General features: G+C 53.2%; 6 protein-coding genes across 6 annotated transcripts; 1 reads left to right on the forward strand and 5 right to left on the reverse strand.

Annotated features, from left to right (window-relative positions):
- Positions 1–49: 49 nt before the first annotated feature.
- Positions 50–2,138, reverse strand: NEUTE1DRAFT_75270 (uncharacterized protein; the record flags this gene model as incomplete). Its single annotated transcript, XM_009849328.1, has 3 exons — positions 50–407; positions 450–1,974; positions 2,042–2,138. 3 exons carry the CDS (start codon positions 2,136–2,138, stop codon positions 50–52), a joined length of 1,980 nt encoding a protein of 659 aa, XP_009847630.1.
- Positions 2,139–2,611: 473 nt separating this feature from the next.
- Positions 2,612–4,686, reverse strand: NEUTE1DRAFT_143773 (isocitrate lyase; the record flags this gene model as incomplete). The annotated part of the gene is made up of 3 exons (XM_009849329.1): positions 2,612–4,167; positions 4,230–4,385; positions 4,456–4,686. 3 exons carry the CDS (start codon positions 4,684–4,686, stop codon positions 2,908–2,910), a joined length of 1,647 nt encoding a protein of 548 aa, XP_009847631.1.
- Positions 4,687–5,677: 991 nt separating this feature from the next.
- On the reverse strand, positions 5,678–6,196 carry NEUTE1DRAFT_106968 (uncharacterized protein; the record flags this gene model as incomplete). The annotated part of the gene is made up of 3 exons (XM_009849330.1): positions 5,678–5,888; positions 6,014–6,145; positions 6,183–6,196. 3 exons carry the CDS (start codon positions 6,194–6,196, stop codon positions 5,678–5,680), a joined length of 357 nt encoding a protein of 118 aa, XP_009847632.1.
- A 1,137-nt stretch (positions 6,197–7,333) lies between these two features.
- NEUTE1DRAFT_75276 (uncharacterized protein) lies at positions 7,334–10,882 on the reverse strand (the record flags this gene model as incomplete). Its single annotated transcript, XM_009849331.1, has 2 exons — positions 7,334–8,935; positions 9,065–10,882. 2 exons carry the CDS (start codon positions 10,880–10,882, stop codon positions 7,334–7,336), a joined length of 3,420 nt encoding a protein of 1,139 aa, XP_009847633.1.
- A 738-nt stretch (positions 10,883–11,620) lies between these two features.
- NEUTE1DRAFT_56595 (uncharacterized protein) lies at positions 11,621–12,825 on the forward strand (the record flags this gene model as incomplete). The annotated part of the gene is made up of 1 exon (XM_009848935.1): positions 11,621–12,825. One exon carries the CDS (start codon positions 11,698–11,700, stop codon positions 12,685–12,687), a length of 990 nt encoding a protein of 329 aa, XP_009847237.1.
- A 256-nt stretch (positions 12,826–13,081) lies between these two features.
- On the reverse strand, positions 13,082–15,616 carry NEUTE1DRAFT_56597 (uncharacterized protein; the record flags this gene model as incomplete). The annotated part of the gene is made up of 2 exons (XM_009848936.1): positions 13,082–15,069; positions 15,439–15,616. The coding sequence occupies one exon, from the start codon at positions 14,873–14,875 to the stop codon at positions 13,778–13,780; it is 1,098 nt and encodes a 365-aa protein (XP_009847238.1).
- Between the last annotated feature and the right edge of the window lie 1,073 nt (positions 15,617–16,689).

Consider the following 16,689-nt stretch of genomic DNA (forward strand, 5'->3'; position numbering starts at 1 on the left):
CCCCCAAAATCTCTCGTCGCGAGCAAGTACGATAATAAATCACACAACCTCAAAGTTTCGAAACCCCCGGTACACTCCCACCCTCAACAACCCCCTTCGGCCCTCCCTCCCCATAAACAATTGCCAAATCCAACTCCAGTCCATCTCCCTCCACCTTCACGTCCTCCTCCTCCCCATCACCACCACCACTAGGCCCAAACCCATGTTTAGCCATCCACCTCCTCTTCATCCCCTCCACCTCCCTCCCCGGCCTAACCCTCGCATCAACCACCCACAAAACCGCAATCACCACCTCCGCCAACCGATGCGTTAGCCCTCTCGCCTCCGACACCAACTTCTCCTCCTCCTGCTGTTTCTTTCCCTTGTCCAGAAACTTTTTCTTCAATCCCTCCCAAACCTTTTTAATTCTCTCCCTTTCCTCCTCTTTTGCTTCTTTCCCTTCTTCCAACGAAGCCGCTAATCCCGTCTCAACCAACCACTCTAGAGCTTTCACCCCTGCCGAGGGATGTTTGAGCGCCCGGAGAGTATCGGAAGCCAAGACGTCCGTCGTGCCTTCCCAGATGGCGCCGACGCAGGCGTCCCGAAAGAGACGGGAGAGGTTGAGGTGTTCGGAGTCGGAGTTGAGGAGGTAGCCTAGCCCGCCGAGAGATTCCATGCAGCTGAAGGAGAGGGGGATGGTGGAGTGGCAGATGAAGGACTTGTGGAGGGAGGAGAGGGTGCGGAGGAGGGGGGAAACTTTGGGGGTGGGGGGTGTTAAGGGGTGGATGGGAGGGGGGACTACAGGAGGGGAAGAAGAGGAGGAAAGGTGTTCGTCCAGTCCCAAGATATACAAAGTATAAAAAGTCAGTAACATCAGCCCGTGATATTCAGCCGTCAAATCAGCCAACGTGCGCATGTGCAATGGGTGTTTGTAAAGAGGTAATCGACGGCCCTTTCCAACGCCAGCTTCGCGGACGAGCGCATACGCTTTGGCGACACCTATGCCGCGCCCAAGGTATCCCATCGACGAAACAGTCGTATGTACCCGCGTGATGTTCAGAATCGTCGAGATCTCCTTGATGCCTTCCCCTTCTTGGCCAATTAACCACCCGCGCATGTCCTTCAGCTCTAGTTCGGCAGTCGGCAAACTAACTGTGCCGAACTTGGTCTTGAGGCGGGAGATGGTCACCCCGTTGAGTTCCGTGCCGCCGCCGCCTGTGGCCCCGGTTCCGGTGAATGTGGGCGAAACTAGCTCGGGATTCCATCGTCGCATCGGAGCAAAAAAGGCTGAGACTCCCATGCCTGGACGCGTCTTGGCGAGGAGGATGGTCATTTGGCTGTCGGTGGCGGAGGAGAACCACTTGAAGCCTGAGATGGACCAAGGACCCAAGGGCATGTTTTCTTCTTTGGAGGCTAATGGGACTGGATGCCCCGCGGGAAAAGGGGAATAAGTAGCGACGGTTTCGGTCTGGGACACGTCCGACCCGCCGGTGCGTTCCGTCATCCATTGGCCTGAAGTCCAGGTGTAGGCCGGGTCGCGCGAAGTGAGGTGGTCGTAGGCGTTTTGGAAGACGCTCTTTTCGGTTTCAGATAGGTTCGCCGCCAGTTGGGGGGTGGTCAGGTGGCGCTGCAGCAAACGGGCGGCGCCGTCCTGCATCGCGGCCGGACACATGGTGTTGGCGCACGAGGCTTCCCAGAGGTGGCAGCGGAGGAACTGGATCAGCCGCGAGTAGGGGCCGTTAGACGGCGAGCTACTGTCGTAGTTGATGGCCACGACGCCGTTGGCGAAGCCGAACTCTTGTAGCTTGCGCCAGCCTTCGGTCACAATGAGTTCCTGTTTGGGGCGGCCGAAGGCGTCGCGCCCTGAGCCGCGGAGGTAAGGGGTGTTGCGCTCGGCGTCGGTGATCCAGTCGAAGATTTGCTGGGAGAGAACGGCGTCGCCTAGGCGGGAGATCTCGGGGGTGACTTTCTCGAGAAGGGAAGGAGGGAGGTAGACTGCGATGGATGTTAGGTGGTGGTCTGTCTGGGTTGCGGAATCAGGGGGTTTGGGGGGTGAACGTACGTTTGGCTATCCGCTGGAGACTGACATCTTCGTGAAACTGGTTCTTGATGATGGGCTGTTGCTGGATGAAGCCCGTGTTTGCACTTGATGGTTCCATGTTGTCAGTGGTGATTGAGTGAACTCGTCGAGCTTGTTCAACTCCAAGATGAATTCATGAGAAAGCCATGATGGTCGACCGAGCTAGATGCCAGCTCAGGCCGACGTGATTCAATAGACATCTGAGTGGCTTGCCCATATGCATCGTTTGGTGTCTTAGACTAGTGAAAGAAGCCGAGGTTCGTGGGTCTAGTGAACAATGAACGTCGAACGTGTTCCCCTTTGGTGATGGTCCTCGTACAACCCTGGTCCCTCCCTCCTCCAATGAAAAACCTGGGGAAGCGAAGAGACAAGGCGGGGTGCCAAACCTGGGGATTTGGGGAACTTGTCAAATCTGAGTTTCAGGTGGTTGACGATCGTCTTTTCTATGACGCTTTCAGAAAACTTGGAAGGTTCTCATTGAAAATCCGAAGATTCCGAAAACTGAAAGACAACAGAGTTCACATCGGGAGCCGATCAAGAGGCATAGACTTTGGTCAAAAGTGATTTGGATTTTGCCAAACAGGAATCACAACAATATAAACAAAGCCTCAGCGTAACGCCATCAAGGTCATCACATGTGGCATACCTCTCTATCCAAAAAGATACAACGCACAAAGTTTTGTATCTCCCCAACCATATGCGATCCGTTCGTCATGTCCTGTCATGTCCTGTTTGATATCCAGAAGAAAAATGAAAGAAAAATAGACCGCCATAAAGCAAAAAATAAAACTCCAGAAATGTGAAAACTCCTAAAATCATGAAACCATCACTCTATTCGCATCACACATCTAGTGGAACTGATCCTCAGTGACACCCTTGCCCATCGCCGCCGTGGAGCTGACACCACCGGTGACCATCTTCTGCAGCTCATCCACGTACGTGGCGCCCGACCACTTCTGGTGCTTGACGACATCGACGCCGTTGTCGATTTCGGGCTCCTGGACGAGCTCGCCGTAGGCGCGCATGCCGATCTTGCTGTACGCCTTGGCGAACTGGTCGCTGATGAGCGCCGTGGTGTGCAGACCCGCCAGGGTGATGAACTGCCAGCAGTAGCCGAGCTTGGCGAGGCGGCGGATGTACGTCTCCTGGTCGTCGCGGCCCATGGCGGTCTTCCAGTTGAAGGAGGGAGAAAGGTTGTAGGCGAGCTTCTGCTCAGGCCAGACGGCGTGGACGCCCTTTGCGAACTCCTCGGCCTGAGCGTAGTCGGGAAGCTTGGACTCCATCCAGATGGCGTCGCAGTAGGGAGCGTAGGAGATGGCGCGGTTGATGGAGCAGTCGCAGCCGCCCTTGAGGCGGTAGTAGCCCTCGCGGGTACGGGGGGAGTCCCAGTCGAAAAAGATCTCCTGGCCGAGGAGCTGGCGGGCAATGGCGCGGGCCTCGCGGTTGGAGATCTGCTTGCCCTTGACGGCGGCCTGGTACTTGGCGGCGAGGTCCTTGGCGTTGGAAAACTTGCCCTTGGCGATGACATCAAGGACGGCCTCGTCGAAGCGCTTAAGGTCGGCCTTGGCGAGCCAGTCGTCCTCAATGGCCTGGAGCTGGGGACCGGTCTTGCCCTCGGCCTCAGCCTTCATCATGAGGTCAGCGAGGGGCTCGAGGTCGGGGTTGGTGCAGCCGAGGATGAAAGCGTGGTCGCGGGGGTCGATGGTGGTGGTGATGAGGGTGGCGGCCTCGGCATCGGTACGGGCAATGCAGAGAAGGTCGGAGCCCATGATATCAGCCTGAGCACGGATGGCGACGAGACGGTTGATGTGCTCCTGGATGGGGACGAGGACCTTGCCGGCCATGTGGCCGCACTTCTTGGTACCAGGGGCCTGGTCCTCAATGTGAATACCGGCAGCACCCTTTTCAATGAAGAGCTTGGTGAGCTTCATGACGGCGGTCAGACCACCGTGACCGGTATCGGCATCGGCAACGATAGGGCGGAGGTAGTCAATGTTGGCGAGCTTCTCGCGCTGGTCCTTGGGGACGGAGAGACGCTCCTGGCGCTGCTTGCGGTCGTGGAAGAGCTGGGCCATGAAGAGGTGGCCAACCTTGTTGGGGACGGTGGTCTAGATGCGGATATCAGTATGGGAGGGCTCAATGGCTCGTTTTCACTGAGAAAAAAACTCACGTAGGGGTAGTCAGCAAGATCCGGGCCGGGCTCGTCAGAAGAGGAGGCGGTCGAGGATGATTGCCAGCCGGAAACGTAGACGGTATCGAGGTACTTGGCCATCTGGGTCACCATGGTAGGCTCCAAGCAGCCGTATGTGTAAGAGGCATCGCGCTTCTGTTGCCGAGTGAGATTGTCAGTGAGATTGTTTCCCCCTCAAGTTTTCCAATGGCAGATGGTTACTAACAGCGAAGCGGTCCTCGAGGATCTTCCAAAGCTTCTTGGCCTGCGCATTGCTGGCGTACTCGATCTTGAGGTTTCCACGCTTGGAGACGATCTGCTCAGCGGTGAAAGGGCGCTTGGTTTGCCTCCAGCGTGAGTCGCTCCACCACTTCTTGACCTCCTCCACCTCCTTGGCGAAAAGCTCGTCCTCGAGAGCGGGATCCACGGCGGGGTTGACCATGTTGTTGGCAGCCATGATGGGCAGGTGTGGTATGAAAAACGATCAAAGGGTATATATAATAAGGATTAAGACGTGAGGCAACACAACTGTGGTGTGTGTAGTTGATGTCGTGAATATTTAGTAGTACCTAGCACTCAAAGCAAGGACGGTAAAAGGATGATGTCGTGTGGATGGATAAGAGTTCAAGGTGGCAGTGTTGACTTGAAACTCGGAGTCGGAGATGTGATACAGAATAGTAAGAACAAAGAAATTCAGAGAGGAAATGGAATTGGAAGGGGGACCAAGTTTCTTAAGAAAGGAACCGAGGAAGAAGCAGACGGAGCTCCAAACATATGAATCAGGAACACAGTCATGGCCAAGCAAGGTTCGGCGGAGACACGGACTGGAACCGGAGCGTGGGTGCCCTGACTGGCTTCATCTTCTTCCCCGGTCATCCCCATCATGGGTGGATGGAGGCTGTCGGGGACATGGCAACATTGGGGAAGGGAAGATGGGGAAATAGCCGCTAGACCGGTCGCTCCCGATCAATCTCAAGAGTAACTCTTCCTTCGGGGTTTCGACTTTTTGACGGTCAATCGGATGCCTGGATGTCATTGGCGATCGGACCTCTGGACGTGTCTGACTCGAACATCAGTTTGAATCCGTGTGGAGCCCGCTCCGCGAGACTGTGGGCAAATATACGGGGGCCCAGGAGTGGCACAGTACACTACACTATGTATAAGCCGAGGGAGGTCCATTTCTCAGTTCTTAGTTCTTGACCCTTAGTTCTTTGCGCCTCGGGACTACTAGCTGTACCTACACGTTGTACCTTGACGAGGCACATAGGTGGCCTATCCCGAGACTGACGACTTGTCGCGAATGTTGCCGTGTCGCGTGCTGTGCTGAGGACGGACGAAGCAGCGTATGTACATAGGTCGATTTTCTCAAGTGCCATCCCATCCCAACCCTTGGCTCTAAACTTTTCGTCAAGCCGATGATGATGCATACCAAGTCGATCTTGGACCAGTCAGAGGGCGTCCTGGGGGGCTTGGCCGCATCCGAAAAGAGGAAGAAGAGAACCCCCCTTTGGCCGAGCCATGTCTCGTTGCAACCCCACATCCTCCATGCTCACCAACCCATGTCCCAGCCAGTCATACATGCTCCGTACCGTAGTGCCCCCGTGAACCGAATTACCGAATGCCGGGACGTTGTCCATCAACGTCGGCGAGCGAGCGAGCCTATGAGCTATGTACAATTGGTACACTACAGCACATCCCAGGCCAATCTTCAGTGCCAAGTTGCCAGCTGTTTTGTGACTGTTGTCCTGGGCCATTATTGCTCGTCTCTTCGCGCCGTTACATACAGCGCTTGATGTTGTTGTTGTTGAGTTGTTGTCGTCGATGTTCCTGATGCTGGAGCCCCTCCCCCGCAGTACCACTTGTTAGATATCCACATTTCTGCCATGTCAACACGGGCATAAGGGTCATTCCATTCCCTATGCCCATGTGCATACATAGTTTATGTATACACACACTACTTTGGACATGAGGATAGACACAGTCTGTCACTGTCATCTCATAGTGACATGACTAGTGTACATACTGCATACAACTAGCCTCATGAACCATCTTCCTCGGGAACCCCAATTTTCTTTTGTTCATTTGTTGAACTTCCCCAGAAATCTATTCGGAGACCGGCGCAAAGCCTCAAAGCCCGAGCCTGGGGAAGGAAAAATCCCCACTACTGGCATGTGAAAGATGCGTCATAGGTAGCCAGCCATAGCGATACCCAATTCCGATCTCTGGGAATAGTGGTTGGGAATGTCAGCACTCCCCCCCTTGATTGGATCGTCCTTTTGACCTCGGTCAACTTTCCGGTGTCCAAGTCAGGTGCCACTCAGCCCACAGTTTGGGGTATACCCCGGAACCCCAGGCCAGGATTTTGCGTGTTCGTCGTTGAGGATATTCCCGATATGATATGATATGGATTGGATTTCGACAACGGGGACAACGCGCGAAGCCCCTTCATGGAAATATGATAAGAAAAAAATGAGAAAAGGTTGAAAAGAAGTAACTCCGAGACGGCTGACTGTTACATGCATCACATGCACAGGTACGCCATTGTCCCATGTGCTTGTGCATTTGTTGACTGATGCTGTTGTTTTTGTGTAGCAATCCCGTTACCGCGAAACAATATAGCAAGGTGCAAAGGTCAAGCCATGTGATTGAAACTCGACAGCTCCATGTCGTCGTACCGGCGTCGACAGTCCAATACTGCTTTTTCTTGTTAGCTGGAGACCTCGGGGCGTTTTCATGCTGTGAATTTGCTTTTTCCCAAAATAAAACACACCGTAATGAATCTTATCCTTGCAAGGTTTGGGACAAGTCGGAAGCGAGCACGTCCAACGTACCAGGAAGAGGTATCAATCGCGCTAACAAACAAACCTGAGCTGGACGATATTATCGCCATCAAATCCTACTGAATGGTTGATCACTGCATGCAAGGAACAATGAAATTCAATCAAACGGTTGGGGGAAAGGGTAGGACTAGAATGGCGTCTCGTATATCCGCCGTAAATACACCTTCGTCTTCAAAACTCCAAAACTGTTGTAACTGCAGGGGTATAATGCCAATGTTGAGACAAGTCAGAAACGCCAAGCCATGTAAGAACTCTTCAACAAAATCAGAGTTCGTCATCCTCATCCTCCTCATCATACAGGAAAATTGTCGTGACTTTTTTCTGCCCCGCCGCCGCCGCCGTCTTGTCGAACGACGTCCCGGCGCCGACGGTAACCGTTCGTGGTTCCTCCACTCCCTCCGTCTTGACGGCCACGGATGATGCACCTAAATCAACCGGTTTGCCAGCTTCAGGAACGGTTGTGGCGATCTCATCAGTTCGCCGTTCCTCAGCCTCAGCCTTCGGCACCGGTGAAGCTGAAGCACCAGCGCGAGGGTTCGGCAGGGAACGAACCCCGTATCCGAGAGCTCCGGTTCCGCGGAGTGGGTCCCCCTCCTCGCCTCTCTCCGCTGCACCGGCGACCGCTCTTTTCTCGGCGATCTCGCCCCTCGTTACTTCAACTCCGGCATTTGGCTTTGACTCACCTAGAACTAGTATCTCCTCATTCGCGACCGCTTTTTCGAGATCAACAGTCTCATCATCATCATCATCATCATCATCATTATCGTCGGTCTTAACCATGGTTGACTCATCATTTTCATCATCATCCTCCGTCTCTTTTTCTGCTTCCATTTTCGCCATTTCCTGTTCCAGTAATTTGGCCTCGCGCCGCCTGTAAAAAGTATCCAAGCAATTTCGCCGCTGCTCTTGCGTCCAGCTTTCCACAACCAGCGCAAAATCGGTCGCGTTCTGAAAGCCAAACTCCCTCGCCATTGAACGGAATTGTCGTCTCTTGACATCCTCGGGCGGGTTGAATCTGCAATGCATCCTAAGCATCTTCTTCGGCGCCGGCCCGTTTAGGTCTTCTTGGTCCTCGTCATCATCATCACCACCACCATCGCTGGATTCTGTACTGTCTGCGAACAGCGCGTTGTTGGCGCCTGCAAAGAGCTGACTGTCCGCAGCGTTCGCTGCCAGTTCGGCCCGCCGTGATAGTTGCGCCTCGACTTTGCTTGTACCGATGACCTCGGAGTTCTCATGGGTGTACTCTACGCCGGCGGAGGCGAGGATGGCGGCAATGGCATCGCTTTTCGGCTTCTTGGACTTGCTAGCTTCAAGCAGTTTGTCCGGATCCTCTGCAGTGACGAGCTTTGCAAGCGAGCTCATGCCCGTATCATCATCTTTGTCCTCACTTTCCTTCTTGATGACGTTCAGTTTGTCGTCTTCGTCCTTGACGGCCTTTTCCATGTCGATATCAGTGAGATTGACACCAGCCTTGGCCTCAGCGATGTTGGTCTTGTTGACAATGTCTCTGAGCACAACCTGGTCGGCGTGGAAAGTGAACAAGTTTTCCAGTCCAAAGAGTTCACCCTTCCTGTTCTTGTCCCTCTGAACACCCTTAAAGTAACGGCGTTCGTTGGAGGCGTTATAGCCTATGTTCGCCTGCTGCTGTTTATAGATCTGCCGAGCGTAAACAATCTCTTCGATGGTCCCGGCGGAGACCAACCGGAAAACATCCACATCTCGGATCTGGCCGATTCGGTATGCACGATCCTGGGCCTGTAAATCGTACGATGGGTTCCAGTGCGGGTCAAAGATGACAACTTTGTTCGCCGATGTAATGTTTAAGCCAACCCCTCCCGCTTTGGTGGAGATGAGGAAAACAAACTGTTGGGGATCCGTATTGAACTCGTCAACGACCCGTTGCCGCTCTTCGTAGCTGAGCGCACCGTCGAGAAAGCTGACATTGTAGCTGGTGTTATGGAAGAGATGCTGCAGGATGCGCAGCAGACGTACACTGTGGGAGAAAACAAGAACTTTGTCTCCATTCTCGTGCCAAAAGCGTAGGAGCTTTCTCAGGATCTTCCATTTTCCGCAGAACTCCGGGTTTGCAAGGCTGAGCATGGACTCTCGATTATTGTAAAGCTCTTTCCACGTATTTGGAGCGCAGGTCTGGAGCACGTTAAGCTCTGAACGTTGCTTTTCCTTTGGGTCGGAAGAGGAAGGGATGAGCAACGTTAAGTGATTTGCGATCTTCTGGAGAGTTATGATTGATGGGAAAACGTAAGATTTCCACGTACGACCGTCACTCAGGGTCTTGTGACAGCAAAAACCTCCAGCTCGCCCAGAGTGACAGTTGCATGGTTGGTAGGCATTGAGGATAAAAGTAACGTGTTCTCCTTCCAAAAAATTCTCGTAGGCGTCGCGTTGGACGTCTGTCAAGGGACAGAACACGACTTTGTCGCTCTTCTTCGGAAGTTGATGGGCAATCAGGCTCTTCATACGCCGGAGGAAGAACTCTGGAAGGAGGTTCTGCACCAGCTTCTTTGCGGTTGTACGGGCAATGCTGAGCTGCTTGAGCGTTGCATCGTGGGACTGGCCTGCGGTCAGAGGCTTTGTTATAGACTCATTCCATTCGGCTCTTGTCCCAAAATAGCCCGGGTTCGTCCAGTTGAGGAGTGTCCAAAGCTCTTCATATCTGTTCTGAATCGCGGTACCGGTTAACCCAATGCGGCACATGGCATTGATTTTATCCATGGCGCGAGTCGTCTCGGACACCGTGTTCTTCAAGATGTGGCATTCATCAGCCACAACACAATCCCACTCAATGGTGTTGACGGCTTCGTGGCAGTTCCTGTACGTGTCGTAGGTAGTGATCATGACCTCAATACGTCCTGACTTGGCTGCCTGCAGCACATCTTCCCTGTTCGATCCATGGTAGACATCGACATGCCACCAGCCCCACCGGTCCAATTCGTTCTTCCAATTCTGGATAAGAGATCCAGGACAGACAATAATGACCCTCGGGTACCAGAGGTCGCCAGCTCGCCGCATCTTTCTCATCCTCTTCGCATCACGCTCGTCTCCCGTCTTGCCGAAGGCTGCCGTAAGGAAGGCAGCCACTTGGACAGTCTTTCCCAGACCCATATCATCGCCGAGAATACAACCCCGCTGGTAGACGAACTTTTGGTGCAGAAACTTGACGCCTTCCACTTGGTAGTCGCGGAGATATTGCGCGATACAAGCGGGGATGGTACCGGCCGAGTACTCGAGCTCGACATCCTTGTAGGGTCGACATGGCTTGATACCAGAGCTCTCCTCGAACTTTGGCCGTTGTTCGTATTTAGTCCCTTTCTCGTCGTCGGAAAAGTAGATGTCGTGAAAGTCTGGGGGTAGCTTCAAGCCGGCGTTGCGCAGCAGCTCTCTGTCCTTGTTAAACTTCTTGCGACGCTCCAACAGATAGTCGGGAATGAAGGCTTCGGCGTAGTCGGTTTCTTCTTCCTTCTTGACAGTAGGCTGGTTCAGCTCGATTATCTCGTCGTCTCTCGTCCTATCTGTCGCAGTAGCAGCCTTCTTTCCTCCCCTGCCTTTCCCCTTTGATCCTCTATCTCTAACTCTCCCTAAAGTAGCACGTCGCTTGGCAGTGCGCCGTGCCTTGAGCTTCTCGCCATTGTCCGAATCGTCTGACCACTCGACCTTTTCCTCGAAACTGACGCTCAACTTACGTTTGCCCAAGGAGGTAGTAGTAGCGCTAGCGCTGCTTTGAGGGCGGAAGTCTTCGTCGAGGGACAATGTGGGATCGTCATCCGACAGAACTATCGCATTCTCAGCCATTGCGCAGGCATGGTATCGGTTGGTGATGGCGACGCGTTGAAAGGTGGAAAGTTGGCGACGGAGGAGCAACATGCAAGGGCCAAATCGCGCCTAGAGAGCGTGAGCACGTGTGGGAGAAGCAGTAGGCGAACCCTAACCCGTAAGCGGTCCGGTCTTTGGAGAGGTCTCTCTGTCTGTCAACTTGTCTCGACAGCACTTTATTTCAGGCCAGAGAAGATGCTTTCCTCACATTGGATCGAATTACGCCCTGAGATTTTTCATTTTCTACAGAGACATGGAAGCTATCTTCATCATGGCTTCATCAGTAATACGTCCACTCACAGCTCAGTGGAGCTCGGCGCTTGCCGATACCTTCCTAACACTAACATCCCACGTTACATCAACTCGCTGACATCGATCCACCAGATCATCACGACGCGAAAAAAAAAACGTGGAAATAAAGTTTGAACCATCGGTCTATCTTGCCGAGAATTCAAGCATCGAACTATTGTCTTGGGCTGGCTTTGGTGTCGTAACAGCGGGCTAGGCGATCCTCTTGAGCTTCCTCTTCCGACTTAGACGCGGTTCTTGCAAAGGGGACTGTTAGCGGTGGAGGGTCCTCAACAGCTCTTATCGGGGGGACCACCTATATCAAGGTGGGGTTCATCCCGACTTAACCTCGCTTCACCTCACCATACTTCCATTATCTCGACTACTTGTACCATCACATCCTTTCTAGACGAAGCGAGAAGTCTTACTCAACTTTCCATTTCATGTGAGAACTAAGCAACCAACCCATCCTTTTCTTCCATCGAAACCCGCCAATCACCACCACAATGGCCTCCGAACCTCCAACCTCCGACGGCCTCACCCCCACCCAACTCTCCTTCTTCCACCAAAACGGCTACCTAATCATCCCCCGCGTCCTACCCCCCACCACCGTCTCCCGCCTCCTCTCCGAAACCCAGAAGCTCCTCTCCGACTTCGACCTCACCACACACCCCCTCACCCGCTTCCGCACCGGCGGCTCCTCCGGCCACGACCACGTCGGCGACGACTACTTCCTTTCCTCAGGGGACAAGATCCGCTTCTTCTTCGAAGAAGACGCCTTCGACGACGCCTCCGGAAACCTAATCAAGCCCAAAGACAAGGCCATCAACAAGATCGGACACTACCTGCACGGACTCAACCCTGCCTTTGCGAGTCTGCTAGCCACCAGCCCGGATGATGAGCGGGGGTGGGTGGAAGACCTAAAAGCGCGCCCGGCGGCCGTGGCGCGGGACTTGGGCTTCAAAGACCCGCGGTGTCTGCAGAGCATGGTCATTTGCAAACAGCCCGAGATCGGCGGGGCGGTGCCTCCGCATCAGGACAGCACGTTTTTGTATACCAATCCTCCTTCGGCGGTGGGGTTCTGGTACGCGCTGGAGGACGCGACGCTGGAGAATGGGTGCTTGAGCTTTCTGCCGGGGTCGCATTTGTGGGCGCCGATTGAGAAGAGGTTGGTTAGAAAGGAGGGTGCGAAGGAGGGCACGGAGATGGTGGATAATGATGGGCCGAGATTCCCGCCTGGAGAACAGTATGGTGAGGATAAGAAGCCGGAGGAGGTCAAGGGCAGGGAGGAGGAGGCCTACGTTCCCGGGGAGGTCAAGGCGGGCGATCTGGTGCTCATTCATGGCAATATTTTGCATAGGAGTGAGAGGAATTTGAGCCAGAAGGGGAGGATTATCTATACCTTTCATGTTATTGAGGGTGAGGAGGGGAGGGAATACGATGAGAGGAATTGGCTGCAGCCGCCGCAGGAGGGATTCACGAGGTTGTATGCTTAGAGATTGGCCGATGTGCACGAGGATGAGGATGACTATGAATTGATCTCCTTGATGGTCACCGTAAATCCCAACATGTATCAACAAGCGTTGCTTTAGTCAAGTCCGTTCAGAGTCAGTCTTCATGGAGTGGGGCATTTGCATCGAGACGTGGTGACTCCGAGTCGAACCCTTCACAATCACCGCATAATGGATAGTCGGAAAGATTGATGTCAACCGAGTTCTGAAACACTACAACACCCAAATCATTGGGTGCCTGATCATCAAAGCTTAATTTCCTCCGCGGTCTGTATGATCCTGGCTGACCAAGTTGCTGGATCCGTATATAATCTCCCTGTAGATTACTTTCAGCCTTGGAACCATGCTTAGCGGATGATCACGTAGCCCCAACTGACTGTTTAGACCATTCTTCATATTGACACCCCATTCTGAATTCACTTATCTCGTAAAAGTCATTGAAAGATCAACAAATCAAGTCGCTGTTTCTCTTTTTGTTGTGGTGGTTCCTAGCTCGAACTTTCTCTCTGTCGATTGCAGTCATTCCATGACGTGTGCTTGGTGGTATTCGGTATAACATCAAGATGTTTGAAAAGAAGAAAAGAAGAGAAGAGAAAAAAAGTTAAATGGGAAATAGGTCGCAAACGGGTGACAAGAAGTGAAGATGGTGAAAAAGAGATAGCAAGATGACAGGATAACAAGTAGGGGGAATATAGAAAAGAAAGAGAAAAACCACACCGAACCAGCACCCGGCAACCTTTGTCTTGCCATCCAGCCCTCCCCCCCTAAAGATCCAGCGAAGAAGCGGAGGTAGAAACAACAACCGTTAACCACACGTCAGCATCCCCGTGGTTGAGAAACAGCAGCAACAATCGTCCATTCCTTGTCAAGGTGGATTGGATATCCTGCCTGTCACCCTCCAGCAGCACCAGACCAAATGTCGCAATATCGAAAAGTATGAATTCCTGCTCCACCTCGATTCTTCCTAAACCATGTTTTCGCACGTCCTCAACGAAGAAGCACAAGTTGACCAAGCGTCGCAACCGTCTTGTGTCGTTCCAGCTCGTTGACTTCCGCCCGTACTGTTCCTCCTAGCTTAAACCGGGCTTACAGGAAAGCTCCTCACACCACCACTCAAATCGCCGCTCCCTGTCCTCCGAAGCGCTTGTGACATTGTCTCGATAGCAATTTCGCCATTTACAACCGGGCTAGGGTGCAAAAGACTTGTTGGGCTTCCAAGGGGTTTCCTTCCTGGAGATCCCGGAATAGCGCCAAAATCCAGTCCCTTCACCGATCCAGACTTGCTCGTTGGGGGGCTTGTGTTGTGACCACCAGAAGAGGAGACTGGAGAGCGAACGGGGCTCGGTGAGCGGTTGATACCAGTGGGGGTGAGGCTAGTCAAACCAGCAAAGTGCATGCTATCGCGCGAGCCTGCAACCTGTAGCTGCTCGGCCTGCACGACATCGGCAAACGAGATGAAGCTCAGACGGCGGACATCCGTGTTATCAAAGCTACCGTAATTGGAAGCTGTCTCGTTTCCAGTTATTGCCCCCCGCGCAGCAGCGAAGGCGGCCAGTTCGTCTGCCCAGCTTGACTCAAGGGAGAGAGGGACAGTAGTAGGGGCAGCTCCGGTCACCGTCACGGCGGCGGGCTGGTGCGAGGTATGAGTGATAATCTCAACGGTATCGGGGTCAAGGCGCTTGTCGGTAATGGCCTGCGAGGAGGCGTCAAGCACGGGTGGGATGTAGTTCTCGGTCTGGATGTGAGACGGGATGGCAGGAGAATTTGGGACCATAGAAGTGCTTTCTTGTACGTCGCGCTCGAAGATTTGGCTACCAGCTGGCGATGAAAGGCGTGGCGATGAGGTAAAGCCACGGCCGGGCGATTGTGGTGTGATGTAGACGTCGGACTGAACAGGCGAGGCACCGGTTGACCTCTTAACCCAAGAGGTAGCCTTTTCTTGGCTAGTGGTGGATGGTTCAGGCGATTTTGAAGCGGACGATGCGTCTTCCTTCTTCTTTCCAAAGCTAAAAAGGCTGCGCTTCTTGGCCTTCTTCTCCTCCGACGCTCCTCCCTCGTCTCCGGCTACCGCTCGTGGGGTTGCGTTTCCGGAGCCTGAATCGGACTCAAACGGGCCCGCTAACCTTGGGATACTCTGGCCGCCCTGGGGCAGCGATGTGCTGGCGAGACTCATAATGATTGATGAATTTGGTGCTGCGATAGTACTGATTTTCGTGCTCGGTTATCTCGGATTCTGGGGGGAAATGCAGATGTGAAGTACTGGACGCGAATGGCGTTTATTTAGTGTTTGGGACGAAGTTGGAGGACAAAGAAGAGCAAGTTCCAAGCTCCAGCTAAAGCTTCTCAAGGTCGGGACAAGTGGAGAGTCTAGAATCAACACCGGGATCTGGTCAGCGCAAGCTATTTTGGGAACAGCAGAAATCGAGCGCGGAGCAGATATGGTGATCTAAGATGGAGCTTGGTTTTGAAATTCCCCAATTTCGGCTGGCGGCGACAGTGGGGAGTGAAAATGGATATTGTGTTGTCGTGACAACAGCGAACAGGGACAAGCTCTTCCGTCCTGGCCCAGGATGGACAAGAGCAATTCGCGAGGCTGTCGCATGCCCATTACGCATCGCTAAGCTCAAGTGGGATGAATGATTACGGCAATCCGTCACTCCCATTCCACATGATGACTGCGATTGAGATTGGGACTGTGACGTGGACAGGGAAGGGTGAGGAAAGGTGCGCCCTTACCAAGTACTGGTAGTTGTCCAATAACCAATTTGTACACTTTCTGGTTGATTATGTAGATTGTGTCCCTGGTGATGACGAGATGTTAAGGGACCAGAAGAGGAGGGGAAGAGAAAAAAAACAAGTTTGCCCAGGTCGGCTTTTGGCGTTATGAGTGATAACTCAGGAAGGAAAATTTGCGCACGTCCGGGTATGGTGGGAGAGAACTAAGGATCGCGGGATGAGGAGGAGGGAGCGACGGAAGGGTGCAGTGATGTTCGTGTTGGTGTGTGTCCGTCCAGTCAGTCGCAGTCACCACTGGCAATAAGGCAGCGTGTGATGTGATGTCCCGATGCAGAAGTCAAAATGGAAGAAGCTCGGACGGTCTCTTCTCTGGACCTGGATAGTGGATGCTCCAGGTCACCCTTGGCGCGCTGTGATGGGGCCGTTGCCGACAAGGTGCTGGGTGTCCCCTGGATCTGCCCGCTGCAGTCTCGGGCGCAAATGCGATCCTGAGCAAGCCGCAGATTCCGCTTTGGGAGTTAGTGTTTGTTAGAGCTGTTGGCCTTTTCAACTCTTTACGCGTCGAGGGCTGCCGAAAGTGTTTGCAGATTGGGATGTGTTGTACCGGAGTCCAAGAAGTCGGACAAATGCAATTCAACTGGCAGACAACGAAAAAGGATTTGAACGGGCGGGAACGCACGACATAAAAGATTTCTCCCGTGTCTATCGCCGACCTGTTTGTCGAGCCCAACATGTCTCTAAACGAGCTGTGTTAACTGAACAAATCAAGAACAAGCGAAGGCCCGATGACGACGGTCCAACCGACCCACTCTCCCACTCTAGGAATTCTACAGAGCTAGTATCATTGTAATATACCGTAAGCTGGACTGCCGTGGCCGCCTGAGAGCCATGCAGTGAGCGTAAAGCGGTGTTTCGGTTGAAAGATCACCATTGGCAAAACATGAAATATGTAGTAGTCCTTAGAGGCATCACCATCACGATATCAAGTATGTACTGTCTACCTCTAGGTAGGTTGGTCTGAATCACACTTGATGACACGCCAAAGGCCTTGTTTTTAACCTTTTAGAGATTTCCAGGTCAAGCTTCAATGCTCACTAGCCGCCAAGGTCCGGATACTCTGCAACGAAGATTTTTACAAAGGGCAAGGAACAAGCCGACAGCACAGTTGACCCTCTTTTGGTCACGCAGCAGACCTCAAAACTCAGCCCTGAGAAGCATTGGACCAAGGGAGGGGATTTTTGGGACAAGAGA

Source organism: Neurospora tetrasperma (assembly GCF_000213175.1).
Source record: "Neurospora tetrasperma FGSC 2508 unplaced genomic scaffold NEUTE1scaffold_1, whole genome shotgun sequence".
Classification (NCBI taxonomy): Eukaryota; Fungi; Ascomycota; class Sordariomycetes; order Sordariales; family Sordariaceae; genus Neurospora; species Neurospora tetrasperma.